The following is a 25,792-nucleotide window of genomic DNA, read 5'->3' as shown; positions in this document are numbered from 1 at the left end:
CAATATTAAGAACTGAGATGAGCTTGAACAGCCCAGTAACAGAACTTTATATCTACATTTCAATTTTACATGCCTTCACAGAACTAGCTTTCAGTAGCATTCAGTTTTTAAGAAATGCTTATTTTCACAGTGGAAAAACTGAGTTGAATTGCTACAGCTATGCAAGCATGATATAACTTTAAAAAAAACCAGTCCTGAAATCAAGCAGTGAAAATTAACTTGGAAATCAATTCTTACAACCTCTTCAGCAAGAGGTTTTTAGGTAATCACCCCTGAAGAGCCAACAGAATGATTATTACCCATCCTTTTATTCAAGTAAATCATAAGGAGATCAACATAAAAAAAAAAAGAGTTATTTACTTCTCATACTCACTTCAGAAGCTCCAAAGTAATTGTTCCCCGAGGCTCTGCTTCTATACTCTTTCCCCAGAATTTTAGTTTGGGATAGATTGATCCATGAAATATGAAGTCCTTATTGAGGCCTTCAGAATAAAATGCACTAATAGGTGGGTGGTGGCTGACTTGCTCAGATATAAATCTAAATCCTAAATCCTCCCTAGTAAAAACAAAAAAGACAATTAAACAGTAAGTATTTTGTTTTAATATTAGAAAAGAGTGACTTGATACTTTAAAAAAATTTGCAGGATTTCAAAATAAACTGAAGGTAAGACTTTTCTTTTTCTAGTTTTATGACATATTTACAATTAATGAAATGAAAGGATTTGTACTCTGAACACTTTCTTTTTATACCTCAAACCAGCCTTCTATCCAGAAAGGCACCTGAACTAGTTTCACTGAAATAACTCATGAAAGTACAGAAACTCTTTGGGCAGCAGGAGAAGGTCTGACTGAAAATTCTTTTCTCCACTGCAGACATATCACCCATTTATTTAATCAAGCTGGAAGTCCTTCAGACTAATTCCTCTATCTGACATGATCAACAAAACAATATTTACATTAATTAACAGTGTCTGGTCAGGAAATGTCTTTGGTGGAAGAACATGGACTGATTTTTCTCTGCATGATTCAAAGAAATAATTCTCTGCCTAAAGCTAGAAATATAATTATTAGCTTTTATAACAACTTCTCAAAGATTTTGAGATAGTTTGACAAAAAGAATTTTAGCTCTACTCAGAAATATAATTTAGTAGTATTTTACTACAATCAAACTAGTACGAGTCTGCTAACTCAAGAACACAAAGAGGCCCAGTTCCCAATTAAAAGTAATTATTACCTGGTTAATTCATAGGTTTCTCCTAACAGTGGGTTAAATGGTTTGCCAGTTCTCTCCCACTGAGAAGCTACAGCAGAAACTGCAAAAGCAGCTACAGCCTGTAAGGAAATTAAGAACACACTGCTATGAGAAGAGTACATCAAAACTTTAATGTATTAATTTGTTGCACATTTCAGTATTTCATTATTATTCCAAAAAGAAACTGCTAAATATCGCTTAAGGCAAAAATGTTTGTAAGCCATGGGTAAGTGACACAGAAGTGGGAAAATATAAGCATTTATTAAGATTCTCATTTCCCAAAGGAACTATTTTCTGTAGTAAGTTCTGTCAGGTTGCACTCTGCCCTATCTTCTCTACAGACCTCTATGAGGTCAGCCTGGTTTTTTAAATCTACTTTCCCCCCGTTTTGACTGTCCCCCACCCTCAGCTCATTGGGAACAGTGCCCTCCTTTCCCTGTGTCAGGCAAGAATTATTTCTAACAGAGATGAGACCTCTTGAATCACCCCAGCAGGTGCAAATGACACTCAGGAGCTCCTGCAGGCTGGGAAGCACAGGTATGGACTATACAGACACAGAAAACAAGATAAATATTCCAGTTTCACTTAATTCAAAACAGAGCTGTGGGTGATACCAGTATAACCTAATGCACACAGGCCTGGTTTCACCATATTTTCTTCCTTGGTGTGAAACCAGGGAGGTACTATATTCTACTCCCAATAACAACCAGTTCTGGGGAAGAAAGGAGTGGTAAATCTTGTCTCTGCCACAACAATTTTTCATCCAGTAACTTCTAAATCACAAGGCCACTCAACAAACCAATTTAGGGTGGCTTAAAGCCACGATTTCATCTTCACAACACATAAAAGCACAGATAAAGCAGCCCTCAAAAGAGTTGAGGTTCCTGGGTATAGTCAGTTGTGGCACTTTCCTCCTTTTGGCTCAAACCCCGTGCACAGCACTGAGTGTGAAAGTGTCACAAATATTTGATACAGCCACCATGAAACAAGAACCTTGTCTAGACAGACAAAAAGGGGCATTCTCATGGTAATGCCTGAGAAAGAAATACACTCAAGTGAGAAACTGTCTTAAAATCAAAGACTGGGAGAAAAAAATCTTCTTCTGAAGCACCCAGAAGGTGGTAGGTGTTCTTACCTGCATTCTTTCCAGGGGATCTGCATGACTACAAGCCTTATTAATGAGGTATATGTGTTCCATATATTCTGTTATCCGCTGAAGGAAACTCAATGGCTCGTTGAAGACAATAGGCATGGTGATCTTGGACAGCTCCTAAATGACCAAAGGGCAGGTTAATTTCTTAGACACAACACTAAGTTAACAAGTGACAACTACAAGAATTTTGAAAATAAGTTGTGGGTGAGTCTATTAACAGCATTCTTCAAAGGACATTTGGTAAGCCTGTGGCAGACCTCCAAGCACTACAGTCAAAAGGGGCTGGAAGCACTGCAGAACTCTACTAGCGACCTGAAATGATAAACAACTTCAGAAATTCATTCAGCTAACCTAGCAAATTCACAAAAAATGTTACCTTCTCCTCTGTAAAGCAGAAGAGGTTAAAATTTCCACGGATAGAAGTAATAATGTGCCAACCAGCTCCATACTGACACCGAAGAGCCACATATTCCTTTGAAATCCTCACCTATTTGCACAATTCCTATGTATTGTACTGTAGCAACCACAAATTAATTTTTGAAAGGAACAGTTACATAAAGAATAGTATGTGAATTGCTCTAACAAATTTTAGTGGCTCTCTTTAAGCAACCTGCTATTTGTGTCAGAACGTTTCTCATTTCACATGTATGGATGTGTCAGACATGAAGTTCACACAGAGATTTCCAATTCCCCAGGTCTTTCACTATATCCAAGCAAATTTGGCTGTTTAATCATAAAGTTGCACTCATGACTGAGCATTAAAGCATTCATGTAAGTGCTTAAAACTTAGTGGAAAGGAGAATGCAACATTCTCCTCATCTTGTCACAGGCAGCAAGGGAAAAAAAATGTTAACCCTTACTGGCTTAAATTGATTTGGTCCAAGCAAAGATTCTAGTAGATAGACCACTCATCCCAACAAAAGGAGTTTTGACAGTTCAGGTCTATCTCCTAGATAACATGAATTAATAAAATAAAGCCCTAAATGACATTTTGCTAAGTAAAGAACAAGGGAAGGCAAGATAAGAAAACATTAAGTTATTCAAACCATATTTGACTATATTTTAAATGGCTTTGGTCTAGTTCTTAAAGGACAGCTTCAGAAATGCAATCCACATAGTCCAACAGTGAAAGAAAGTATGGAAATAGTACTGTTACTAAATAAATGTTGAGACCCAGAGTTGCAATTTAAAATTATGCTCCTTAGCAAAAAAAAAAAAATGCAAAATGCACCAGGTATTATTCTGTGTCTTAATGTTTAAGCAATAAAATTAACCAGATTGCACTGGGAGACCCAACATCAGCATGCTTCATCCAGGCTAACTTACCAGTCCAATGCATTTTTTTAATATGCTCCACACACTAAAATCACTTCTAGAAAACATTGGGGCAGGTAATGATGTCCTGCAATAGAAAAAAAACCCAACTGTCATTATCAACCCTTTAAATAACAAGCCATTTTCATTCGTAGGTATTGAAGTAATGTATAAAGGAAGTAAAACATTAACCTAGACTTGGCACAGGAAGCAGAGACACTACATGAACAGTAATGCTCCAAAAGATAATGAGCCAGCAGATGCCCATTTCTCATTCACTGTGGAGCACTGTGTGTTTACCTGTGTCTCTTAATTCCATTCTCTTGAATCTCTGTCTCCCCATTATGCTTTCCCGTCCTTTTGCTTTGGTGTGGATCTAGATCAAGCATTTCTGGAACTTTATGATTTGCTTCTGAAAAGTCTCCTGAAGAATTGTCGGAATCAAAGCCTGCATAAAAAACATAAGGTAACAGTTTTCTTAGGAACCTTATCATGCCACAGAGTGCCACTCACACTTTACAAGTCTCACACCTTAAGTACACTTATACCAGGTTAGTTTATTTAAAAGAATATCAGAGTGAAAACCCCTCATTAAGCTACCTAACTTCCAAGAGTATTATGAGCCAAGTATTGTATTAGAATCAAGAATTCTCAACTCATTTTGCACACTGCTGAATATAAAACCAATTTAGAATCTTAAAAGAGAGTAGCTCCTAATCAGATTAGCTGTACTGTCTCCTCTTCAGAGCTGCAGTGTGATTACAGTAATTTTGTTCAGTTACATAGTTTTCCTCAAAGGCCTTAAAATAATTTAACTTACACTGCTAACAGGGAAGGAGAAAAAAGAAAAAAAGAAAAGAGCAAGGGACCATTTCGCAATCCAGGGGCAAATCCAGACAACTGGAGGCACAGAAATGCAGGATATCTTAACTTCTTTTTGCTACCCATGTGTGCAAACCATGTAACACTTCCCTAAAGGTTCCAGCAGGAACCTGTGGACTCCAAGATGAATTGTTCCCTGAGCTCTCCAAGTGACCCACAGCATGCCCTGCAGCAGGTCTCTGCCTTTCCTATGCCCCAATTCCATCCACGTGGGTCAAGAGCTACTGGAAACACCATTCTAACAATACACCAGCTTACAGCAACATCCTTTGAACAGCTTTAACCATAAAAATGTTAAACCAACAGGAATTTACAGAACACAAACATCTGTATCAAACGGCCCTAAACAGGAGTTGGACTAAAAGAAGATTTTAGTCTAATAATTTTATAATGTTGTTAGTCACACTACTTACATTTTGAATGGTGACAATTTTTGCGTATGTCTTTAAACAAGAAGGTTTTAAAAGCATATTAATCACCTATACACACACACTTGGTCACAATCAACAGCAACAAGCTCCTCCTCGATGCTGCTACACAGAAACAAACTTATTAACAACAAAGGATCAGTTGCAGCATCAACACAGAACACCCTAAAATGATGAATTAATACAATCCTTCACAACTGCCACAGTATTACAACAGAAAATGCTGCTGTTCATTCAGTGCAATAAAGGAATATTTTTGCTGAAATTACCTCTAAAAGCACTAAGGCCTTTCTGAGAGCCAGAAGGGCGAATCTTTCCTCAAGAAACACAAGACTTTAGTTTCCAGCTTCCAGGAAGTACCACTGATATGATCTTACTTGGTAAACAGCAGGTGTAATGGGTGATGTCATGTCTTACCCCGTCTCCTACGTTTTGATGTCACAAGCATTTAATTACAGAGCAACAACCACACCTGGCCAGTCAGTACTCAATTGGAGAGTGTGATAGTCACATATAGATTCAGGTAGTTAAAATGAAGACTACCCTGAAACACCTGTCTTCAAAAAATACACATGTACAACTTCAGCGAACTCACAACAAAGTATTTATGATCTTAAAATGGTATTTCTAATCATATATTGGCTTTTTTGGAACCTGTTAAAGTACAAGGAAGTAGAAAAGGCAAATACTTCAGGGCACAGCAAAATAACTTTTATTAGTTTGACTGACAAGCTAATAAGGTTGGGAAAAAATCCTGACAAAGTTGAAAAAAAAGGATGAGGCACATGTGGCATCACCTAGAAAACTGATCAAGTTCACACAACACAAGGAACAGCATCACTTCAATCACTGGATTATAGGGGAATAATAATGAAAACATGTTACTTGAATTTCAGTCTTTACATTGTACCTGAAACCCTGCAAATCCTATCAAATGTTCGTTGTGTTGTCCACATTAGTTTTTCTGCTTCTCCATGATTCAAAATTGTTTTGCCCTGTTCCTGTACAGCACAACAGTAATTTAGATTCTGGTATATATATTATTTATGGACGACACTACGTCACTGGTAAGAAAATCAATGCCAGTTCAAACAAGTGTCTTGCAGACAAGCAACAAAAATTAAATCCCAGCTCCAGGAAAGTAAGACACATCAGAATGGTAAGTCTGCTTTATTAGAGTGTACCTCCACCTAATTACTTTAAAAAAAACCCAACCAAACCCACTTGGGTTAATCCTAGCCAGATAATCACTAGACTTTCAACTACACTTTCAACTTCAAGCATCACATGTCTTGTCCACTACAAGCCCACTGAGAAAGTTTCAAAAGCTGCTTCTCAGTGAAGTTCAAAGTGCTATGGTTTTGTGAAGAACTACCCAGAGAATGTTCTTCACAGTTTCACTGCAATAAAAACAGTTTACTGAAATGATCTGTTATAGTTTTGCTGAGTTACAAGAAGAGTCTTACACCTCTCCCATTTAAGCTTTGAACCTGAGAAACTGAGCAGCTAAGTTTTACTTACAGGACAGTTTTCACGCTGAAAAGCCACTGGGAGTGAGGATAAAAAAGGGAATAGTGAGCTACACGCAGAAATACAATGTCAAAAATTAATAAGACATCCCAACTTATGCGCGTTAAGCTTTTAAGAAGTCTTAAATTTTCAAAGTAAAATACTTAGGTTGGGTGCCAACATGAATCTATTTCAAGAACTTAAAGAAAAGTGACTTGCCAGTAATTCTAGTTCTCTTAGCCTTCCTCTTCCACATCCTGCAAATGAAACAAGTCCACACAGACTATGCTCCACATCAGCCAAGGGAGCAGAGGCACCCGGTTCTGTGAGTCATGTACACGAGAACACCCCTTTGTACAGTCAGCACTTCCCTGAGCACTAATTAAGCCTTGTCAGCCCAGACAGAAAGGGAATCAAAACAGCAGAGTACTGAGAGCCTTCAGTCCTAAAAAGAGCATAAAGAATAGGGATAAATATGCTAAAAGTGTAGACAGCAAGTGAAGCAAGAGGTATTTTTTTCTTTGCCAGAAATTAGAATTCTACACTTTCCAAAACAAGTCCATCTTCACAACCTGCAGCTGATGGGAGGCAGGTTGGCCTTTCACAACATCTGCAGTACTTAAACATTAAAGCAGAATCCATTGATTCGGTCTGATCCAGGCATTATGAAAATATATTCATTTGGCAGCAGATACTTCATTTCCTTCTCTCCATGTGAAACCAACAGTTTACAGTGAACAATATCCTCACAAATACACCACGCCAGATTAACCTCATGGTGGGCACAGAACAGATTTCCATGGAACGGCAGGTCAATATTTAAAAAAGCAAAATTAAACCATCCATGTTTCAAAAATAAATTACTCTGGTCAACAGCCAAGAATTTTCCTGTTCTGTGGCAGCCCTTTCACAAAACACTTTGGCAAATAGGTATCTGACAGAATTAATGAAGGATACAGCTCTGATAGAGCAGACCCTGGTGGTACATAGTCTTTATAAAGTCTGCATCAAGATTAGCACACCCAAGGTGACATAGATCAAAGTATGCTTTGCTTTGAGAAAAAGCAGATTATTGACAGCTCTGCTGTCGGGAATTAACTGTCAAGTTAGAGTCAAGAATTAGCTGAGACCACAAGTAACATTCCCAAGGGATTCCAAAGGGGAGTACTCATTCATGAGGCAAGGATGTCAAGTGTCAGCAATGCTAATAATGTCCGAATGCAAAGAAAATTCTCTCCATGGAAACTCTTTACTGGTCACTAACACGATTCATCACCTGAACAGCCCAATCCATCCTGCACCCTCACGAGTGTAATCATCACCCAGTCAGGGGCAAACCATCTGCCAGGAGGATGATTCCCAACCACACAGCTTGCAATTCCATCCCACAAGAATGTCTTTTGGATGCGATGGGACAGTGTCAGAAGCAGGAAACTTCTCAGCCAAGGAGTTGAAATCCACCACAACAAAAAATCAGGGGTCTCCTCAGGACAGAGTCATATTCTAGAAGTGGATGCCATCAATTAATAACTACAGAAAAGTTGTGGCTTCCTCAAGGAGTGAGCCCACATTATCTTAAAGGTGGCAGCATACTACCTGGGCTGCTGCTGAGACCCTGCAGAATTCCAGAGAGAACTCCCCACGGAGTCCAAGTGCTCCAAGCCTGGTTTGCTACTTAGAGGACACAAACCACAGTACCCAATTACTAAAATCACTGAACTTGTGGGAACACTTTGCAGTTCCCTCTGGGGAAAGCAGGGCCCAGGACTTGGCAGGAGCAAGGGCAGGGCATGGTGTACACACTGTTTTCATCTCAACATGGAGCTGAGACACAGATGAAGAATGTGCTTGTTCCGGGCAGCGATGTCCCAGTCCTAGAGTTCGAGCAGAACAAGTACATGTCTAAAGGTGGCTTCTGCTCATCTGAGGTAGAAGTCGGAGAGTATCCTTGGAAAGAAGAGACCAAGGACTCTGCCAAGGGCATTTAATTTTTTTTAATCAAAATTTGGAACCCTAAATCCTGAAGTTTTTACTGCAGAACCTGGAAGCTAAACTTGGGTCAGAAAGGACCTTGACTGTGAACTTGATCTCTGGCAATACTGAGTCTACATCTAACATGTCCAGACCATTAAAAAAATAACACACAGATAGGCATGATCAAGACCCATAAAACCTAAAAAATTCAACATAGCACTATCTGAAAGATACAGGAGCAAAGAGTTGCTACAGCAGCTGGGGAACATGAATGTAGAAAGACCTATTTACAGGTTGTTCTTTGCATCAGATTTATGTATGACTTGGACAAGACACAGCTACAAAGAACTAGGTCTGGCTTCACTAGGTTTGTGCAAGTAATTCATCAAACTGTCAGCATCTTCTAAAGCATCCAGCTAGAGAAAGGGATTGAGCACCTGTCTTTAAAGGCAGACAGTCCTGAGGGAGAATGAATCTGAAGCAAACTATTCAGATTCCAAAGTCAGCACTTCTCTTAAACCAAGTACCTGCAGGGCATGTTCCAGGGCAACACATATAACATATATATATATATATAAACTTATCTCCTGCCAGTACATTCCTCCCTGTGGAAGAATAAGATTAGGACAGGACAAGGAGTGCTCACAGAACTGATGCACAATATCCCACTTCTGAGCAGAGTCAGCCCAGATTGCAGGAACATCTCATGCACAATAGCTCAGAAGTCAATACCACCTGGAGTACTTGTGGGGGGAATCAACTCTTTGAGGTTCAGGCAAAAAAGAAGAGGAAAGAGGACAAAACTAGACGAGTCAAACGCTGAGGGCTGTGCACTTCTGCAGCAAGAGACAAAGGAATGCATCGACCTCACAGCTGTACCACACAGACCTCATGCTCAGAGGCACATTTCTGTACACCTATTTCAGTGGAAAAAACTCTAGTTCATTCATGGCATTGGTCCTGAGCTCTTGGAATTGAAAGATTACTGAAGACATACGGCAACAATCCACTGCGTTTTCAAGATTTTAATGGTACAACAGTTTGATTTTACAGAGGAATTTGGAGTACTACCCCTATCACTCCCAGCTGGCATGAATGCAAACCAAATTTCCTCCTCTTCTCCGTGACATAGTTGTGACAAGTCCTATACAGCCTGCTGTCAGTCACACTGCTTCACCCAGCCCCCTTTGTTTACTCTCACATGCATTTCCAACCAACCATGTCTAAGTCCACCTTACCCACTTGTATCTACAATGTACTTCCATTCCTTCAGCTTTCAATGCTTCCCATTATTCTCTTCTCATTCCTGTGATCCTACATTAACCACTCCACACTCAACATTTCTCATTTCCCCCGTTACAGGACTTCTCAAGAGACATTTCAGTGGAAGACTTTAAAATTGTTTGAGATCTTTGAGCGGATTTCCTTTATTAGAACACTTCAAGCATTTTATTTCACCAGCAAAACCATCTAAGGCTCTTACAAATAACTATTCATCCTTGTTAGTTCAAAGCAAAGTACCATTCGATACACTGCTCAAGTGTGAAGTGATTTAGGTTTAATTTTGTAGAAAAAATATGGGACTGCAAAGACTTTTGGCTCCCTATTTTGAAAGCACACTTCTACAGTAATTTGTTTCTGACTAGAAAAACATTTTCTACTTCAATTCCTTAGCATAAATCTTCCATTAAAATAATAAAAAAAAAAAGAAAATAATAAAATAACGATAAAAACAACCCATGGAAAATATTTCACCTTTCAAAGGGTCTTAAAAGCATTACTTCTCAAGCTGCTATTAAGTTACCTGCTTTTCCAGAAAACAAAAGTAAGACCTGGCCACTGAAGGACTGTTCTAATGATAAAATGATAGCCAGCATTAAGCTTTAACGAAAACTCCTCATTTCCAAGCCTGAACACAAATTATAATTCTCTCTGTCCACTTTTCAGCAGACAGAACTACAAGTTTTACCAACAGAGGCTTCGTTTTGATTTATTATTAACAGCTACATGTTACTGGCCCCTCACCACACACACAATCCAATTTATAGCTTTTTCCCCCCCCCTTGGCACTGTGCCCATCGCTCACCCGTAACGGCATCATAAAACTCTTCTTCACCGTTCATCCTTCAGTGTGAAATCTCTGCACAGCCAGTCCAGCTCCCTCTAATGCATTGTTGAATTTGATTTAGAGATCAAGTATCTGTGTGCTGTCAGGGTCTTCTTTTGCAAATTCCCAGCTGCTTTAGATGATCTGTTTGACAAGACAGGGAAACAGAATTAGCAACTTCCACATTTCTTACGTGCACAAACACGCACACTTGACAAATACCAATTTTCCTATTTCCTCCCATGGTAAAAGATGGATTTTTACATTCATAAGTAAACAGCCTTCTTTGATACCAAAGAAATTTTGAAGATGAATACTGCCTGCCACAAGAACAGTTGCTTTACTATGCCACCCTCCTATCTCTATAAATACTTCATATACATTTCTGTAAAATATATCTTATTTACTGCAAGTTAAATTTCAAGTACAACTGAAAGGAGCAGAGAACTGACAGAAGAAAAAGACAGCCGGCAACCCAAAAACTCTTTTCAGCAAGAGGAAAAGCCTTACTGCATCCTTAACCAAGAATGACAGGAACAAGAAAGACAACAGTTGTATCTCAAAATCTGACCACTGCATAAAAATGTTGGGCCTCACTCTACGTCATGCAATCAGTACATAGTGAGCCTTAGAGAAGTTTTCTCAGGCTACTGCTATGAACCCTTGAAGAGACAAGGAGATTGTCTCCTTGTCTCTTCAAAAACTGGAGATTTTTCCATCTAGGAGGAGTGTAAAGAACCAACAAACTTTTCCTCGGTAGAACCAAGTGCACTGCAAATAACTTACAGATTTATGAAGCACTCCAGCTCTACTTTATGGATAGACTAAATCAGGGTTTTTTCCAGATGGTTGGCAATGGTGTAATGCAAACATTTTTACTTCACCCAACTTTAGTTTAAGGAGAAGAATGAGAAAATTTAGTTTCCACTCTTACAAATGTTCACCAGGTACCAACAACGAGCCAAGTACACAACAACAGACAACAGCATGGCAATGGTATCAATATCTCCTCCAGAACAACCTCAATCTGTCAGTCTTAATTTTTTATGATCCTTGAAGATTCCACTGCTTTTGTGGCAGTAGTTTCTCCAGAGTAATTATAACTTGCACAGTTCCATTCCAATTAGGAGAAACAAAGCCAGAAGCAGGAGAGTTTACCATGTTTGAAGCCAATTCCTTCTTCTCTACAAGAAATCAAACTGTGTTTCAAGCCTTTTTCCCCTCACTGCCCAGAACAAAAGCTAGTTGAATGTCTCACACACATACAGTCCTTCCAATTGTCCATTCAGAAGAAGGAGCTAAAACAGCTTATTATGGAACTCAGTTAATGACTACAGCATTTGCCCTGAAGTGTTCTGTCTGTCAAGGCCAGGTATTTCAGTTTGTCACTTTTCCCTTAGGAACTTCCCATTTCCTTGCTACTGCAGGATTTTGTATCGATCTCTGCATCAGCAATATCATATTTATAAGTCCTCACCTCCACAAGAACAAAACTTTAAACATCTGCTTCTCCACTGTTGCTACACTGCTGTTGCAATTGCTCTCAGCTGCATGAGTTTCCTTCCCTTTTCCCTGTGCTGTTCTACAGCCAGAGACTTTTAAACCTTTTTCAGCTTTCTTGCTCATCAGCAACAAGTTTCTGACTTCTTTTGCCAAAGCTCTGCACTCTCCTAAGCAAGGATGCAACAGCTCAGAGCATTTAAGGCAGGGATATGTCCGTCTGAAGGATTCCAGTGAAAGGCTATCAGCAAGTGCTCATTGCAGCAGCTCGGATTTCTGCATGAACTAAACACTAGATTTGGTATCACAGAATAGCTTGGGTTGGAAGGGACCTTAAAGATCATCTAGTTCCAATTTTTCTAAATCTGTACTGTAAGTACAAGTCAGTGTACTATCCCTGTGTTATGCTGTCTAAGGGAAATCAATCCTTGACTCTGTAAAAAAAGTGCCTGTTCATATCAAAGTTTCTCCAAACTTTCCAGCCCCACCAGCAATATATCTGGGAGTATCTCCTTCAAGGACTCCAAATATGTCATATCTTTGCAGAAAATCTCTCCTTGAGGATGCAACTATGTAAACTTTTCTACAGGGCTGAAGGGAAGGAATCCAAAGAAAACTATTGCTACAGAAAACCAGGACTCATCTGAGGATAAGTGTTCACCTCAGATGACCACACTGGACTCCACTAATTTGCCAAAAAAGAGGTTGCATTAAAGGACTTCTTTAACCCTCCAAGTATCCTTGAAGATGCAAGACATTTATGGTTTCAATTGTCCTCCTGGCAAAACAGCAGCCAACATTTCCAGAAGGACACTTGGATACACACATGATACAACCCTCTCATGATCAGCACTACAGTTCCCTCATTTTCTCCATGTTTTCTTGCATCTTCCCTTTTTCTGTTTTGTCTCAGTTTTGTAACAGTCTTGTATAGAAGGCACTGAGAAATAAAAATTATGACTTAAAAAACTGTCAATTATCATTAAGAGCCTTAGAATAAATAAGGTCACACAGATGAATACCAGTTTCTCCTCTCCCCTCTCCTGCACAATAAGAATTGCATTACAAAAGGACCTGTGAAGTGGAACTCCATCCCACAGTGTGCACATGGAGACAACCCAGATTTCCTATAAAAACACTCTCCAAGTACAAATGAAGTGGCCAGAATCATCAACTTGAGTTAATCTCACACCACTCCTGAAGCTCACTGCTATTTGAAAATGAAAGTTCAGTCAAATCCCTGTACGTTACACACAAGCTTTATAACTATTACCTAAAGAACCAAATATTCATTGAAATCACTTTAAATAACAGTCACAAATTGTCCCAAGGTGCCAAGAACAATTTTAAAAGGATAAAGTAATATATTTTGATAAGGTTACACTGGGAATAACTTCACGCTTATATCACTTCTTTTACATTCAGTTCTTTTATACAGCAGAGATTAACATGAATTTGCATGTAGCTGAACACAGTGATAACAGCATTCAGCTTCCATGAGCCAAAAAGCTAGGATTAAGTCCTTTTCTCTTACTGAAAGCAACAGCAAAAGTTACTTTCAGCTAGGTTGAAATGCCAGAAGACAAAAACATCCTGGTTGCTTCATATTCAGTATTTGTAATCTGCATTTCCTCCTCCATGTCCCTGATGTATCCAGAAGAATTCACTTACACACGAGCAACTGTAAATAACGGGTTTTACCAAAATTGCCACTGGAGGAAGGGTGCAACACTCCAGTGGCAGACAGACCTTCAGGAGCTCAGGACCAGCTGTCCTGGAAAATCCCTCATAAAGCATAAACATGGTATCATGTTCTCAGCTTTTAGTCCTACAGTGTAGAAGACATATAAAATATATTTGGATATTTTCTTATATACCTAGTAATAACTAGGAATGGAGCAAACAGGTTTCCATACAGGATTTCACTGGCTCCTTGTTGGAGAGAAAACACTGTTTCAGCCATCAGGGTTTGCTGGTTTACAGGTTAAAGTTATCTTAGTGGGTTCACAGGCAGTGCCAAGGGCTGAGCCTGAGTGCTCAAGGCACAGACAATCAGAAAGGTGCTTTTTGTGGCGACCTCAGCCCAGCTGCCACACTGATCACCAAGTCATTTTATAAATGACACGGAAAAGCTGCACGTAGTGGCATTTTAAGAGAACTGTAAATTTGCCATTAAATGATGATGACACACCCCTAGCCACAGGCAGCCCAGATTTTGTGGTTTACAGCAACAAAGCTTATCTATTTCCTCATATTTTAAGGGTAGGTATTGGTACAGACTAATCAGATTATTATGGGATTTGTGTGCATGAGCAAAAACTGGCACATTTATTTTTATTTTCGTATCAAACTGATCTCCCTACAGAAAAGACACTGTTTTTGAAGCTCAAACCGAAAGAGATAAAATCATCCAAAAAAAGTAATAATACCCATCCCAACAGTACAACTTTGGTTGGTAAATCTGTACTGCAGCTGTATTATCTTATGTTTACTCTGACAAACTCTCTGTCTAGAATATTCACAGTAAGATGTTACTCTTTGAAATTACCCTTAAAGTGAGTGCAAAGCAATTTACAGAAAAAACTAAGCCTAACATAATTTATTGAAGCAAGTCTTGGACAAGTTATTTGGGCAGAACCTAGTTTTTCTACTCATTTTGCTTATTTGCACACCAATGCCTAAAATATACAAACCCAAACTACCAAGAGTTAAGCATAGTATGTGAAGTCAAAAACTTGTAAGACCTTCTGGCATCTTCTAATCAAAGAACAACCACTTCAGTTCCTCTGAAATAAGCTCTGCACTTTGGTGATGTTCTAAAGCCATCCACAAACAGGTTAAACAAGATATTAGGCTGTCCAATAACACAATTTAGAAATGCAAATACCAATGCTGAAATAAAAATGCTATTTTTGTCCCAAGCAAGAATCCCCAAAACCTGAACAGGTAAAGGACAGAAATATAACTAAGTACTAATCACATGGGCAGAAGTGATTAGTATTTTTGTTATTAAAAGGTCTCACTGATGCTGCACAACAAGTCAAAAGGTTACCTGAAGGGAGCCTACAAGAAAGGTGGAGAGGGACTTTTTATAAGAGCATGTAGTGACAGGACAAGGGGGAATGTGAATTTGAATTGACAGAGAGCAGGTTTAGATTAGATATTAAACAAAAATTCTTCCCTGTGAGGGTGGGGAGGCCCTGGCACGGGTTGCCCAGAGAAGCTGTGGATGCCCCATTCTTGCAAGTGTCCAAGGTCAGGCTGGACGGGGCTTGGAGCAACCTGGGATAGTGGAGGGTGTCCCTGCCCATGGCAGGGGGTTGGAACTGGATGGTCTTTAGGGTTCCTTCCAACCCAAACCATTCTGTGGTTCTATGATACTCATTAAAACTCCTTTAAATTCTCACAGTTCATCAGAAAATGTCACATTCCTGCATGACTGAGGACCACGGACAGTCCCTTTCTCAAAGGACATGGGGATGTTTTGCAAAGGCAAAGGACAAAGCAGTTGAAATAAATACTGCAGAAACACAAGAAAATACCTGCACCACATTCACAGCACACCTTGAAATAGGTTCTACAGAGGGAAGGAGTTACTCAGAATGACATCCTGCCTTTCAGGAGTATGTCTGTCACAGACACAGAGAACAAACAGAAAGGGCTGTTCCTAAATGTGTCTGAGACGGATCCCCAGAGGCTCAGCTCGGGAGCAAACATGCTCCTCTCAGTGATGCTCACAGCCCTGATGCAGAGAGTGTCACTATTCACACCACCCACGGTGACAGCCAGGGTCCCATGACAAAGGAAGAACAAAGTTGTAGCGTATCTGTCAATCAGCTGGTTATGAATAATGTCACACAAAGTGTTCCTCAAGCGCAGTTGAACCCGTCACTCACTCGGTGTGACACCTACCAGGTGATCTGGCTCCCAGGAACACGCTTGGCTTTGCAAAGATTAACTCTGTGCAGGTCAGAGCATCCCCTACAAGGTCACAGTCCCCAGCAGTAGAAGGTACAGGAACTCTCTTTCAGAAACACATCAGTCCCAGAGACTTTGCACAATTCCCATTTTAAACCGTTTCCTCCCACTTGAATTTATTTTTAAAACCAGGCCAACAAAAGCCGCAAGACTTTGCAAAATCACTTTATAAACTCATTTGCTCAACGCGCTCTGTGACGTGCATGTGAGCATTGAGCACCTCTCTGAGAAGAGATGCACATTCCACCCTCATGGCTGCTCTCCAAAACCAGACTGTGGGGATCCACTGTCTGCAGAACACCCGCGCTCTCCACACCTATATGCCAGATGAGGCAAATACGCCACGAGGGGAGCTTTGGGCTGGACATTAGGAGGAATTTCTTCACAGAAAGGGTTGTTAAGCATTGGAAGGGGCTGCTCAGGGAGGTGGTGGAGTCCCCACCCCTGGAGGTGTTCAAGGAACAACTGGAGGTGGCACTCAGTGCTCTGGTCTAGCTGAAAAGAGTCACAGGCTGGACTCCATGATCTTGGAGGTCTTTTCCAACCTAAATGATTCCGTGATCCTGAGGCTGTGGAGATGACCTGCAATGGTTGTCCATAACATCATTTCATCTGCTTACAGCTCTATCAAGCACTAAAAGCTGAAATTTCCTATGCCATTTATCTGGATATGTCAGTAATCCCACAATCTTGTCGCCTCGTGTGCTTGCTCCTTCTCAAAATCCATTTGTCAGCAGAAAAACAATAAAAACAACCAGTTTATGCCTCTGTCACCATGATTCTGGATCCTTGGAACTTATACACAATTAAAAAAAACCCCAAAAAACTGTACCCCAGAACAACCTGTAAGAGTTTATACATGCAGCTACTCTGGCTTAGTTAATTCGACTAGTTCCTCCATACTAACTTGTTCTTCCAGGTTAATCCCCAACAAAGACCCGGCTGGATAACCGAAAGTTACTCCTCCTTAAAGAAACATTTACATTTCTATAGAAAGACCAGCATTTACAGCCCAGTGGCTCATTGGGCTGGAATGTGGCTCAGCAAGCTCAGGTTTGAAGCTGGCTCAAGAAAACTGCAGTGCTTTTTTTCCTCCAGACCTGAAGCAGAAATTTCACATCATGCATGCAGCAATTCTGGAAAGCTTTGCTGACACCATCCTGCTACCTTTACAAATCCCATTTTTTTTCACTTTGAAATCACGTGTTCTGGCTCTGTGAGACCCATAAAACACTCAGTCCTGCTCATTACACTGATATCAAATCTACTTGTGAGATCAAGGAGCGTTTCAGTAAAACCAAGTACAGAATCAATAGGCAGTCAGGAAAACAACCACAGCATGAGCAGGTAGGGTGTTAGGAGTTGAATACACTGGAATTAGAGTGCCACCAAAGAATTCATGAACTAGCACATTCATCAGCTTTTTCACATGCCTAACAAGGTTTTGTTGGATCTGCACTTTCACAGCAAATTTTAAAATCATTAAAGTTTATTAACTTGAAAAGAGAATAATTGCAAGGAAGAAAAATCAGGAAAAAAAGGGGAAAAAAGGAAAAAGGAAAAAAGTCACTTAGGACTTCCTCACAAAAAACATTTTCATTAGTTTGATATGACAAGGATGAGAGGAAATGTGAATTTTCAAACTGAGAGAGGGTAGGTTTAGATTAGATATTAAACAGAAATTCTTCCCTGTGAGGGTGGGGAGGCCCTGGCACAGGTTGCCCACAGAAGCTGTGGATGCCCCATCCCTGCAAGTGTCCAAGGCCAGGTTGGATGGGGCTTGGAGCAACCTGGGCTAGTGGAAGGTGTCCCTGCCCATGGCAAGGGGTGGAACAAGATGGTCTTTAGGATCTCTTCCAACCCAAACCATTCTGTGATATCCTGGATGCACCTTCTGTCCAGAAAGAGACTCCAAGAGCCAGCAGAAGACCAGAGATACACACTCTTCACAATAACACTAAAATTAAAAAATGGGGGGAAAAAAGGACAACAAAAAACCCAACAGTCTACAGCATGGTTGGGGGAATAGGAGCCAACCCCATCATCTCCTCAGTTGCCTGCTGAAATAAAACAGAGCTGTAGTACTTCAAGGGATTGAAATAAATAACTCAAACTGGAAGATAAATATTCATGTGTGTTTGCTTCATACACATCTCCTGAAAACATCAAACTGCAGTGTTTCATCTCTGCTTCAGCAAGGATGAATCCTAATTGACTTATGAAATTAGGTTACCAACAACACTGGATCTAAAACATCTACAAAAATTAGCCAAGAAGTCAATTTAATTGGCAATTTAGATGCCTGCTGTAATTATTATGCACTTAAAATCTCTTTAGCCAGAGAACAGCTACAGATGGCAGAATCCAGAAGAGGATTTTCTTCACCAAGTTAGATTTCTTTCTCACTCCAAAGTTTGAATGTAATACCATCTTCCACCAAGATGTCTTGGCAAGATGAAACTCTCTCTACATCCACAGCAAGAAAAGGGCAACTTCCTTCTGAAGTTAACAAAGTGCAGAGAGGCTGAGTGATGAGGATCAACACAAATCAAACTGATTTATGGCAGGAAGAATCCTGTTCTGTTCTCTCAGGAATACCAGCTTCTGGTGATACTTCACAGGAATTAGAGCCAACTGGAACCCTGCGAGTCTGGCTTTCAGCTGAGGAAAAGCTACAAAATTTGTTTCTGCATCAGAACAAATGACAGTAATTGTTGCACACACAAATACTGCCCCCAGCACAAAGCTACAGTGCTGCTACCAGAGGTATTATTTATTGAACATAAAAATTGTAAAGATGAAACTGGACAGAAAATACCCTCTCAGCACAGTGCTCAAGTACCTATGGAACCAATGGCTATTCCCCACTTTCTCTTCAACCAAAAATTCTGTTCTACAGCCAAGGATACTGGCTTGAATTTCCATAAATCTAATAAACAAACAGAACAAGGAAACTTGATTCCAGCAGATTAATATCTCCTGATGCAAAACGCTTCGCTGAAATTCCCACAAAACTCTGTAAATGTTCTCCTTTTTTAACACCATCTCAGTATTTGAGACATTTTTCCACCTGGGAGCATCTGGTACAGCATTTCTTGGACTTTGTAACCTTCCCTTGGAAACTATTTCATGGCCCATGATTGTAAAATATGACAAAATTCCATTTTGCATTCCTCTCCACGCATGATGCAGAATGTTAGGTTTGATCATGAGTGATAAACCAGCTCATTTCTAAGCACATTGTTAAAAAAAAAAATAAATCATTCACTACTGCATTGTAAAACTAGTTACTTTTTTTTTTCTTAGTAGTTTCCTGAGGAACTGTTCTATCTTACAGAGATAAGGTGGGAAGTAATCAATAACTCCAAGCACAGTGACACAAGCGTCAGCAGATATGTAATTAATCATTTATGAACACTTCTCTTTGAAGGTAAAATTAATGATGCTTCAGTATTTCCCATCACGATGCAACCACCCCTACAAATTGATCACTGAAGCTTATGAATGTGAAGACAATTACAGCATAAAACATCACCGGAGAAAACCCCTAGAACCGCAAAAAGTAGTTACATTTTTAAGTTTATAGATCTTCCTACTCAAAGGCACTTTTTAAGCTTTGTCTCTGTGGGCCCATTCTCTCCAGGCAAGTGCAGGTTTACATTTATTCTGTACAAGGTATCTTACAAAATCATTTTCACAGAGACTCTTAAATAATTGTGATACCAATTATATGACAAACAGAGCAGGAGGACAACAGTGATGAACCCAGTGCAAAGCCCTACAGCATAAGAAACCATATTTTCATGCCTACCAACAACTCCTCACACACTGGAATTCTGCAGCACACGCTCATGCACACAACCAGAAGACTGTTAATGAGTTTTAAGAGGACATCACAAATTTACAAAAGCTTTAGAAAGTCAGAGTTTATGCTATGGGTGAATTTCCTTTAAAGCTACGTTTGCAGTAGATAACTAATGGATTCCAGTACAAGGTTGCTACTACGTTTGCTGTTGTCAAGAGATTAAAAAAATAAAATAAAATAAATGTTGACATTTATTAATTGTTGACATTTATTAAATGTCTCAAGACAGGACAAATCTCTCTATTTAGATTCAGTTTTAATAAAGAATCCACCCAGCTATCTGCTCAATAACATTAACCCACTTGGGTAACAAAACGTGCACAGCACTTTGTTTAAAAGAAAGACCATGTAAACAAAGTTATTTGCATCTCTGAAGATCGGTAGCATTTTTGTTTCACTATTGAACAACCATTCAGCAGTTTCATTGGTGCAAAACCTAGAAAGAACCCTACACAGGGGTCAGTTTTGTTCTCCTGACAAAGTTCTCATCTCAGTGAACACACGCTGCTGAAGGGCCTGTTATGAACGGGCTGGTGAGGGAATCTCTCCACAGCCTCAACACACACAAGTTTTATAATTGAGAGTTATTAAAGGGATTCTTGTTCTCACTTGATTGCACTGACATGTTGCAGGGAACAGAGTTTACATCAGCACCTCAGTGGCCAGAGCTGTGGGTGAGTTAAAGAGCTGAAGTGAGTGATGAGAACCACAGACACCTCAGAACTCACACACCACCTTCAGACTTCCCATCACTGCTTTTAACTATCATCACAACCAAAACACAATGAGATCTATTAACAGTGCTCTTTTGGGAGCACTAAAAAAAAAATTCACTCAGAAGAGTAAAAATATAATGAAGTTATCCGTTCATGAAAACACATTTCTTGAAAAATACCTTAAGCATGCAAACTTTACAAAACCCCAGAGGTTCACAGCATCCCAGCAGCCACAACCTTTATCTCATCTGAAACTCTGGACAGCACAGCAAAGGAACTGGACTCCAGCAGGAACACCACAGACCAAGGTTTCCACTCAGTCTAATGCCAGGCACAGAGTAAAAGACAGTTTAAGTTTTGGACTATAAAACCCAGAGGGTCAAAACTAAAAGGTTTCTGCAGCTGCAGGGACAATTCACCTTTTGTGCACCCTCCCTCCCACCAGACTGATAAACAACTCCAGGAAGACAACACTCTGCAGCCTCTGCATTTTCTGAATGGAGGCTGCTGTAATTTACTAAAAAACTATCTCATTACATGCACAATATGAGCATAATAACAATTATGTGCATAATAAAATATACTGAACTAAATCTAAAGGATCTGCCTAGACCAGCAAATGAATTTCCAATTGTAACTGTATTTAAGGGAAAGAAGAAAATCAAGTTTAAGGAAGTTTAGTCTATTCTTGTCTGTTCTTTTGTCTGTTCTTGTAATTTATTGATCCTGAAAATTAAGACATTATCTTTGTGCACTGAATCAACAATACATTTTTTGAAGAGTATAACTGAAAGTTATGGTAAGCCACATTTGACACATTCTAATTGCTTACTGCTCTCCTGCAACTTGCTATTACAAGCCTTTAAGGATACAAAATAAATAATTACATCATCATACATCTATCTGCACAGTAATTATCAAGAATTCAAGGACTGAGATAATGTATTCTGTAATTCCCAGTTCTATGGTGGTCTATTCCATAAAATAATAAAACCTATAAAAGAATTGCCATAATGCATAACCTATATTCTTTTGCAAGACTAAGCACATCAAAGTCCCATATCTCCAAAGTGGCAGATGCAGGGTGACCAACTTGTTCATTGCTCTCATTTTCCAATTCATTCAGCTTGGAGAAGGTGCCCCTGTGACCAGTTACATGTTCAAACTCAGCAAAAACACGAGCATTCCATATTTAACACATATTCTTTGCACGCCCGATTTTGTGCATTTCTTCCAAAGAATGTAAAGAGAACCAAACATTTTAGTAACTTCACAAAGAAGTGACTAAACACTAAGCATTTTAAACATCACAGCAGCATCACATACAGACATTTCTTGTATCTCCATGACTCAGGTGGCAAAACTGATGCTGAAGTGAAGGACTAGAAAAATGCCACCCTGTAAATGGAAGCCCTAGATATCAACCAGCATGATGTAACACTGCACTTGCTCAAGGACAAGTTACTTCAAATACCAAAGCTAATAACTTATCTGCTTAAAAATTCAGCGTACTTGCAGGCAAACCTTGCTTTCAAACAACGACCAAAAAAAAAAAAACCCATCATCTGACTGGCACTACAAACAGTGGTTTAAAAATATAGCCTTATCAAAGCAAAAAAAGCCTGGTTGGGATGTTTTCCAGCCAACACTAAGATAACAGAAAGCAAAGCTTTCCACCTTTGTTCTAGGTCAGCGTGTGTGAAGTTCATACAGCAGAATTCACAAGAAGAAAGACTGAAAGGAATACCAGTTTCAATCACAAGACCTGTCAGCTTAAGCAAGTACGTATCATGGAAAGCAGTAACAGTATTAAAACTGATCTAAAGAAACCATCCAAGAGTGAAAATGCTCTTCAGTGATCAGTTACTGCCTAGAAGTCAGCAAACAAATAACTAAAACCCACACTGTTTTTTCAGTATTGCACCAAACAAAACCTTTAACCAATCTAGTCTCCAACTACTTGCAGGCACGGGGTTTGTTGTCTAATCATCATTTTCTATCTCCAACTTCCGGCTTCTGTTTCTAAGATTATATTGGCACGGCTGAAGAACCAGTTCTGGAGGAAAATGCCACATTTATTCCTGGACAGCAGACGTCTCAGTGCTTCCTTTCGAGGACTCCCTGAAGTTACAGGTTCACCACGAGGTGCTGGTGGTTCAGGAAAGCAACACCAAGAATCACTCCTGGTCTTATCCCAAATTGCCCTCGACTTTCTGTCACGTGGTCAAACATTCGCACGGCTTGACAACTATTTTAAGAAAAAGCTGTGTTTACTGTCACTGAAAACCCAAAGGGTTCCTTAGGGGAAAAATCACTGCTCGGAATTTCTTGCTTCCATGCTAGTTTAGCCAGTTCTCCCACTTCCATCCCACGGTGCAGCGCTTTATGTTTGGAAGTTACCCAAGTCACTGCTTCCAGACATTGCCCTGAGGTTTTACAAGTCCCTGAGCATGGTGCTGCAAAGTTGGTTAAGGTGACATGTACGTGGTTGCTCCCAGATGGCAACATGAACGTGGAGTTACAGAACTTTGGAGGGTTAAGTCGGAATGATTCAATTTCAGTTTTTCCTGCACGTAAAGCTTTAGAAGAGGAAACACCACAAGAGGAGTGGTGCAGTGATGCTAATCAACACTGCATATCCATGTCTCCCTTTTAGTTTTCCTGGGATCAAAACTGAAGGATCTGTACTTTAACAGAGAAAACTCAGTAAATGGAAGTAATATCTGCTTGAACTCAACATGTTTTGGCAGATACTCCTGAGAGGAAACACAAGGCTATGGCACACACAAAAACCAGAAGGTGATTTTGAACCCACATCTGAAATTCTGGCCTGCAAGTGCTGCAGAGTCCAGAAGGAGTCCTGAATCTGAACACACAGAGAGCACAAACATGATCAATACTCAAATTAAATAAATGGCAACATAACTTATACCTTTGTTACCATGCAGAAGTTCTGGTGGCATGGTATTTAAAAAAAAGCCTTTTTTCCTGCTATTTTTCCCATCTTGCTTGTCTCCCTTTCAGGAGCTCTGTAAGAGAAACATCGGGTAGGTAACTGAAGAACAAAAAAAAAAAAAAAAAGCCAAACTCAAATAAACCCTGACTGCTCGCTGTGCTTCAGCTGTGGCCTAAAAGGCCCCTTGAGGCTCCCGTGCTGAGCTGAGCCGAGCCCATGTTCCCCTGGGGAACTGCCTGTCGTAGAATCCTCTGCTAAACCACCCAGCTGCAAAAGCAATCGGAAAAACACAATAAAATTAGAAAAAGCCCAGCGCCGGGGCTGACAGAGCTGCGCTGACCTGCACCCTCTGCAGGGACAGCGATGTCCTTCAGCCCCCGCTCCCTGCCCGGCCACAAAGAGCCCGAGGGCTGGCAAGGGGGAACCGGGAAGGGCTCAGCACCAGGCAGGGCTCAGCATCGGGATCAGCACCGGATGGAAGGGGAAGGGGCTCAGCACCGGATGGAGTCACAGCACTGGGAAGGGCTCAGCACCAGGCAGCATCAAAGCACCGGGCAGCATTATAGCACCAGGCAGGATCACAGTACCGGGATCACAGCACCGGGCACAGCACCAGGCAGGATCTCAGCACCTCGAACCGGGTGGAATCTCAGCACCGGGAACCCGGTGGAATCACAGCACCGGGGAGGCACTCAGGACCTCACCCCAACACCCTCCACCCTGCTGATCGACCCTGCGGGGTCCCGCAGCGCCCCAAGACCCCCGCGTGAGTCAAGGCCCCCCCGCCCGCCGCCGCCGCCGCGCTGACAGCGCGCCCCGCGGCTCACCGGGGAGCGACCCCCCCGCGGCCCACTGCGGGCGCTGCCGAGGGCGCGAGGGCCCCGCGGGGAGCGCAGCGCGGCAGCCCCGGCCCTGCCCAGCCCGGCCCGGCCCGGCCCGCGGCGTTACCTGAACCAGCCCCGATCCCGGCTCCGCTCCCGCTCCGGCCCCGCCGACACCGAGGCGGAAGTGCGGCCCTGGACGCGCCGGAGTGACGGGCGGCCCCGCCAATCGCAGGGCGCGGCCGCGCTCCGCCGCGGCGAAGGCGGCCAATCGGCTCCAAGTTCCCCGCTGGGAGGCGGGGCGAATGCTAATGAGGCGCGGAGCGTCTCCGCCCCGGGCCGCGCCACCGCTGGGGAGAGAGCGGGCCAATGGCACGGCGGGGGGGCGGGCATATGCAGATGAAGGGGATAGCCATAGGGGCGTGGCTATGCAGATAAGTGTGGTACCGGCAGCCCCCGGGGCGTGAGGCCGCCTCACCGGGCGCGATCCCGGGGTCGGTGCGGCCCCTCCTGCACGAACACAACGAGGTAGCTACTCTTGCCGGTTGTGTTTTGTGGGAAAATTGTACCCTCAACCCCTTGCAGAGCGGGAGCTCGGTCACCGTAACCTTGTAGTACAATGGGTTGCTCTTTAATGACAGGTGAAAATAAACATGTCCTTCCTATCTTTCAGTGTTTGTCATTATAAGTGGCGTCTCAAGGTTGGGCCCTGTAGCTGCACATGTTCTTATGCGTTCTGCTGCTTGATCAGGACTAATACGAATTTAAACACTATTTTGGGGATTATATAACTTTCAGGCCATCCTTGAGGCACGTCACCTGTAGGCTACAAATGCAACAGTTCGATTTTCAGTTCCTTCCATCGTCCTGGTGTCATCCTCCACGTCCTGCTGCTCTGAGCAGGTCGATGGACACCTCAAACCTCAGCATCTGTCCTGCTGCTCTGAGCAGGTTGATGGACACCTCAAAACCCCAGAGAAATGCCCAACAAAGCCGTGTGCTGGTAGCTCACGGGTCAGAGTCGCTCCGTGCCCGGAGAGAAGCCAACAGGTGCCTTTCTTTCCCTCGCCCCAAACTTGCACTTGTTCGTGCACAACAGGTGACTGGAGGCAAGCCCGTAATAATCCCCTTCGCCTCAGTCATTACTGGCAGGGTAAAGCAATTGAGGCTGTTTGTAGCTGTTGGTGCAAGTATCAAAACTGTGAGTCAGGAGTTTAAAATGAATTTGATTCATGGCATTTCTCTCTCACGCAACACCTGTTCCGCTCTTTTTATTTACCTGCTCGTTTCTGAGTCTGCGAGGTGTTTGCTTCACGTGCACACAGACTTCTCCCATG

The 25,792-nt window shown here is 41.4% G+C and overlaps 1 protein-coding gene across 2 annotated transcripts in view; it reads right to left on the bottom strand.

The window, feature by feature from the left end:
* The window catches only part of OSBPL2 (oxysterol binding protein like 2), a 35,569-nt gene extending 10,896 nt beyond the window's left edge, over positions 1-24,673 (bottom strand). The window contains exons 1-8 of one of the 2 annotated variants that reach the window (XM_032705071.1): positions 24,583-24,673; positions 23,611-23,707; positions 10,599-10,763; positions 4,020-4,167; positions 3,732-3,807; positions 2,388-2,522; positions 1,235-1,332; positions 374-556 (exon numbers count right to left, since the gene is read on the bottom strand). In XM_032705071.1, the coding sequence (XP_032560962.1) occupies positions 374-556; positions 1,235-1,332; positions 2,388-2,522; positions 3,732-3,807; positions 4,020-4,167; positions 10,599-10,635 (677 nt within the window). In that variant the 5' untranslated portion in view covers positions 10,636-10,763; positions 23,611-23,707; positions 24,583-24,673. The remainder of the gene's footprint in view (positions 1-373; positions 557-1,234; positions 1,333-2,387; positions 2,523-3,731; positions 3,808-4,019; positions 4,168-10,598; positions 10,764-23,610; positions 23,708-24,582) is intronic. The other variant, XM_032705072.1, reaches the window with a different exon arrangement.
* Positions 24,674-25,792: the final 1,119 nt, after the last annotated feature.

The sequence above is a fragment of the Chiroxiphia lanceolata genome, chromosome 17 (genome assembly GCF_009829145.1).
Source record: "Chiroxiphia lanceolata isolate bChiLan1 chromosome 17, bChiLan1.pri, whole genome shotgun sequence".
Lineage (NCBI taxonomy): Eukaryota > Metazoa > Chordata > Aves > Passeriformes > Pipridae > Chiroxiphia > Chiroxiphia lanceolata.
Note: the sequence above shows the minus strand (reverse complement) of the source record. Positions and strands in the feature narration are given on the sequence as shown.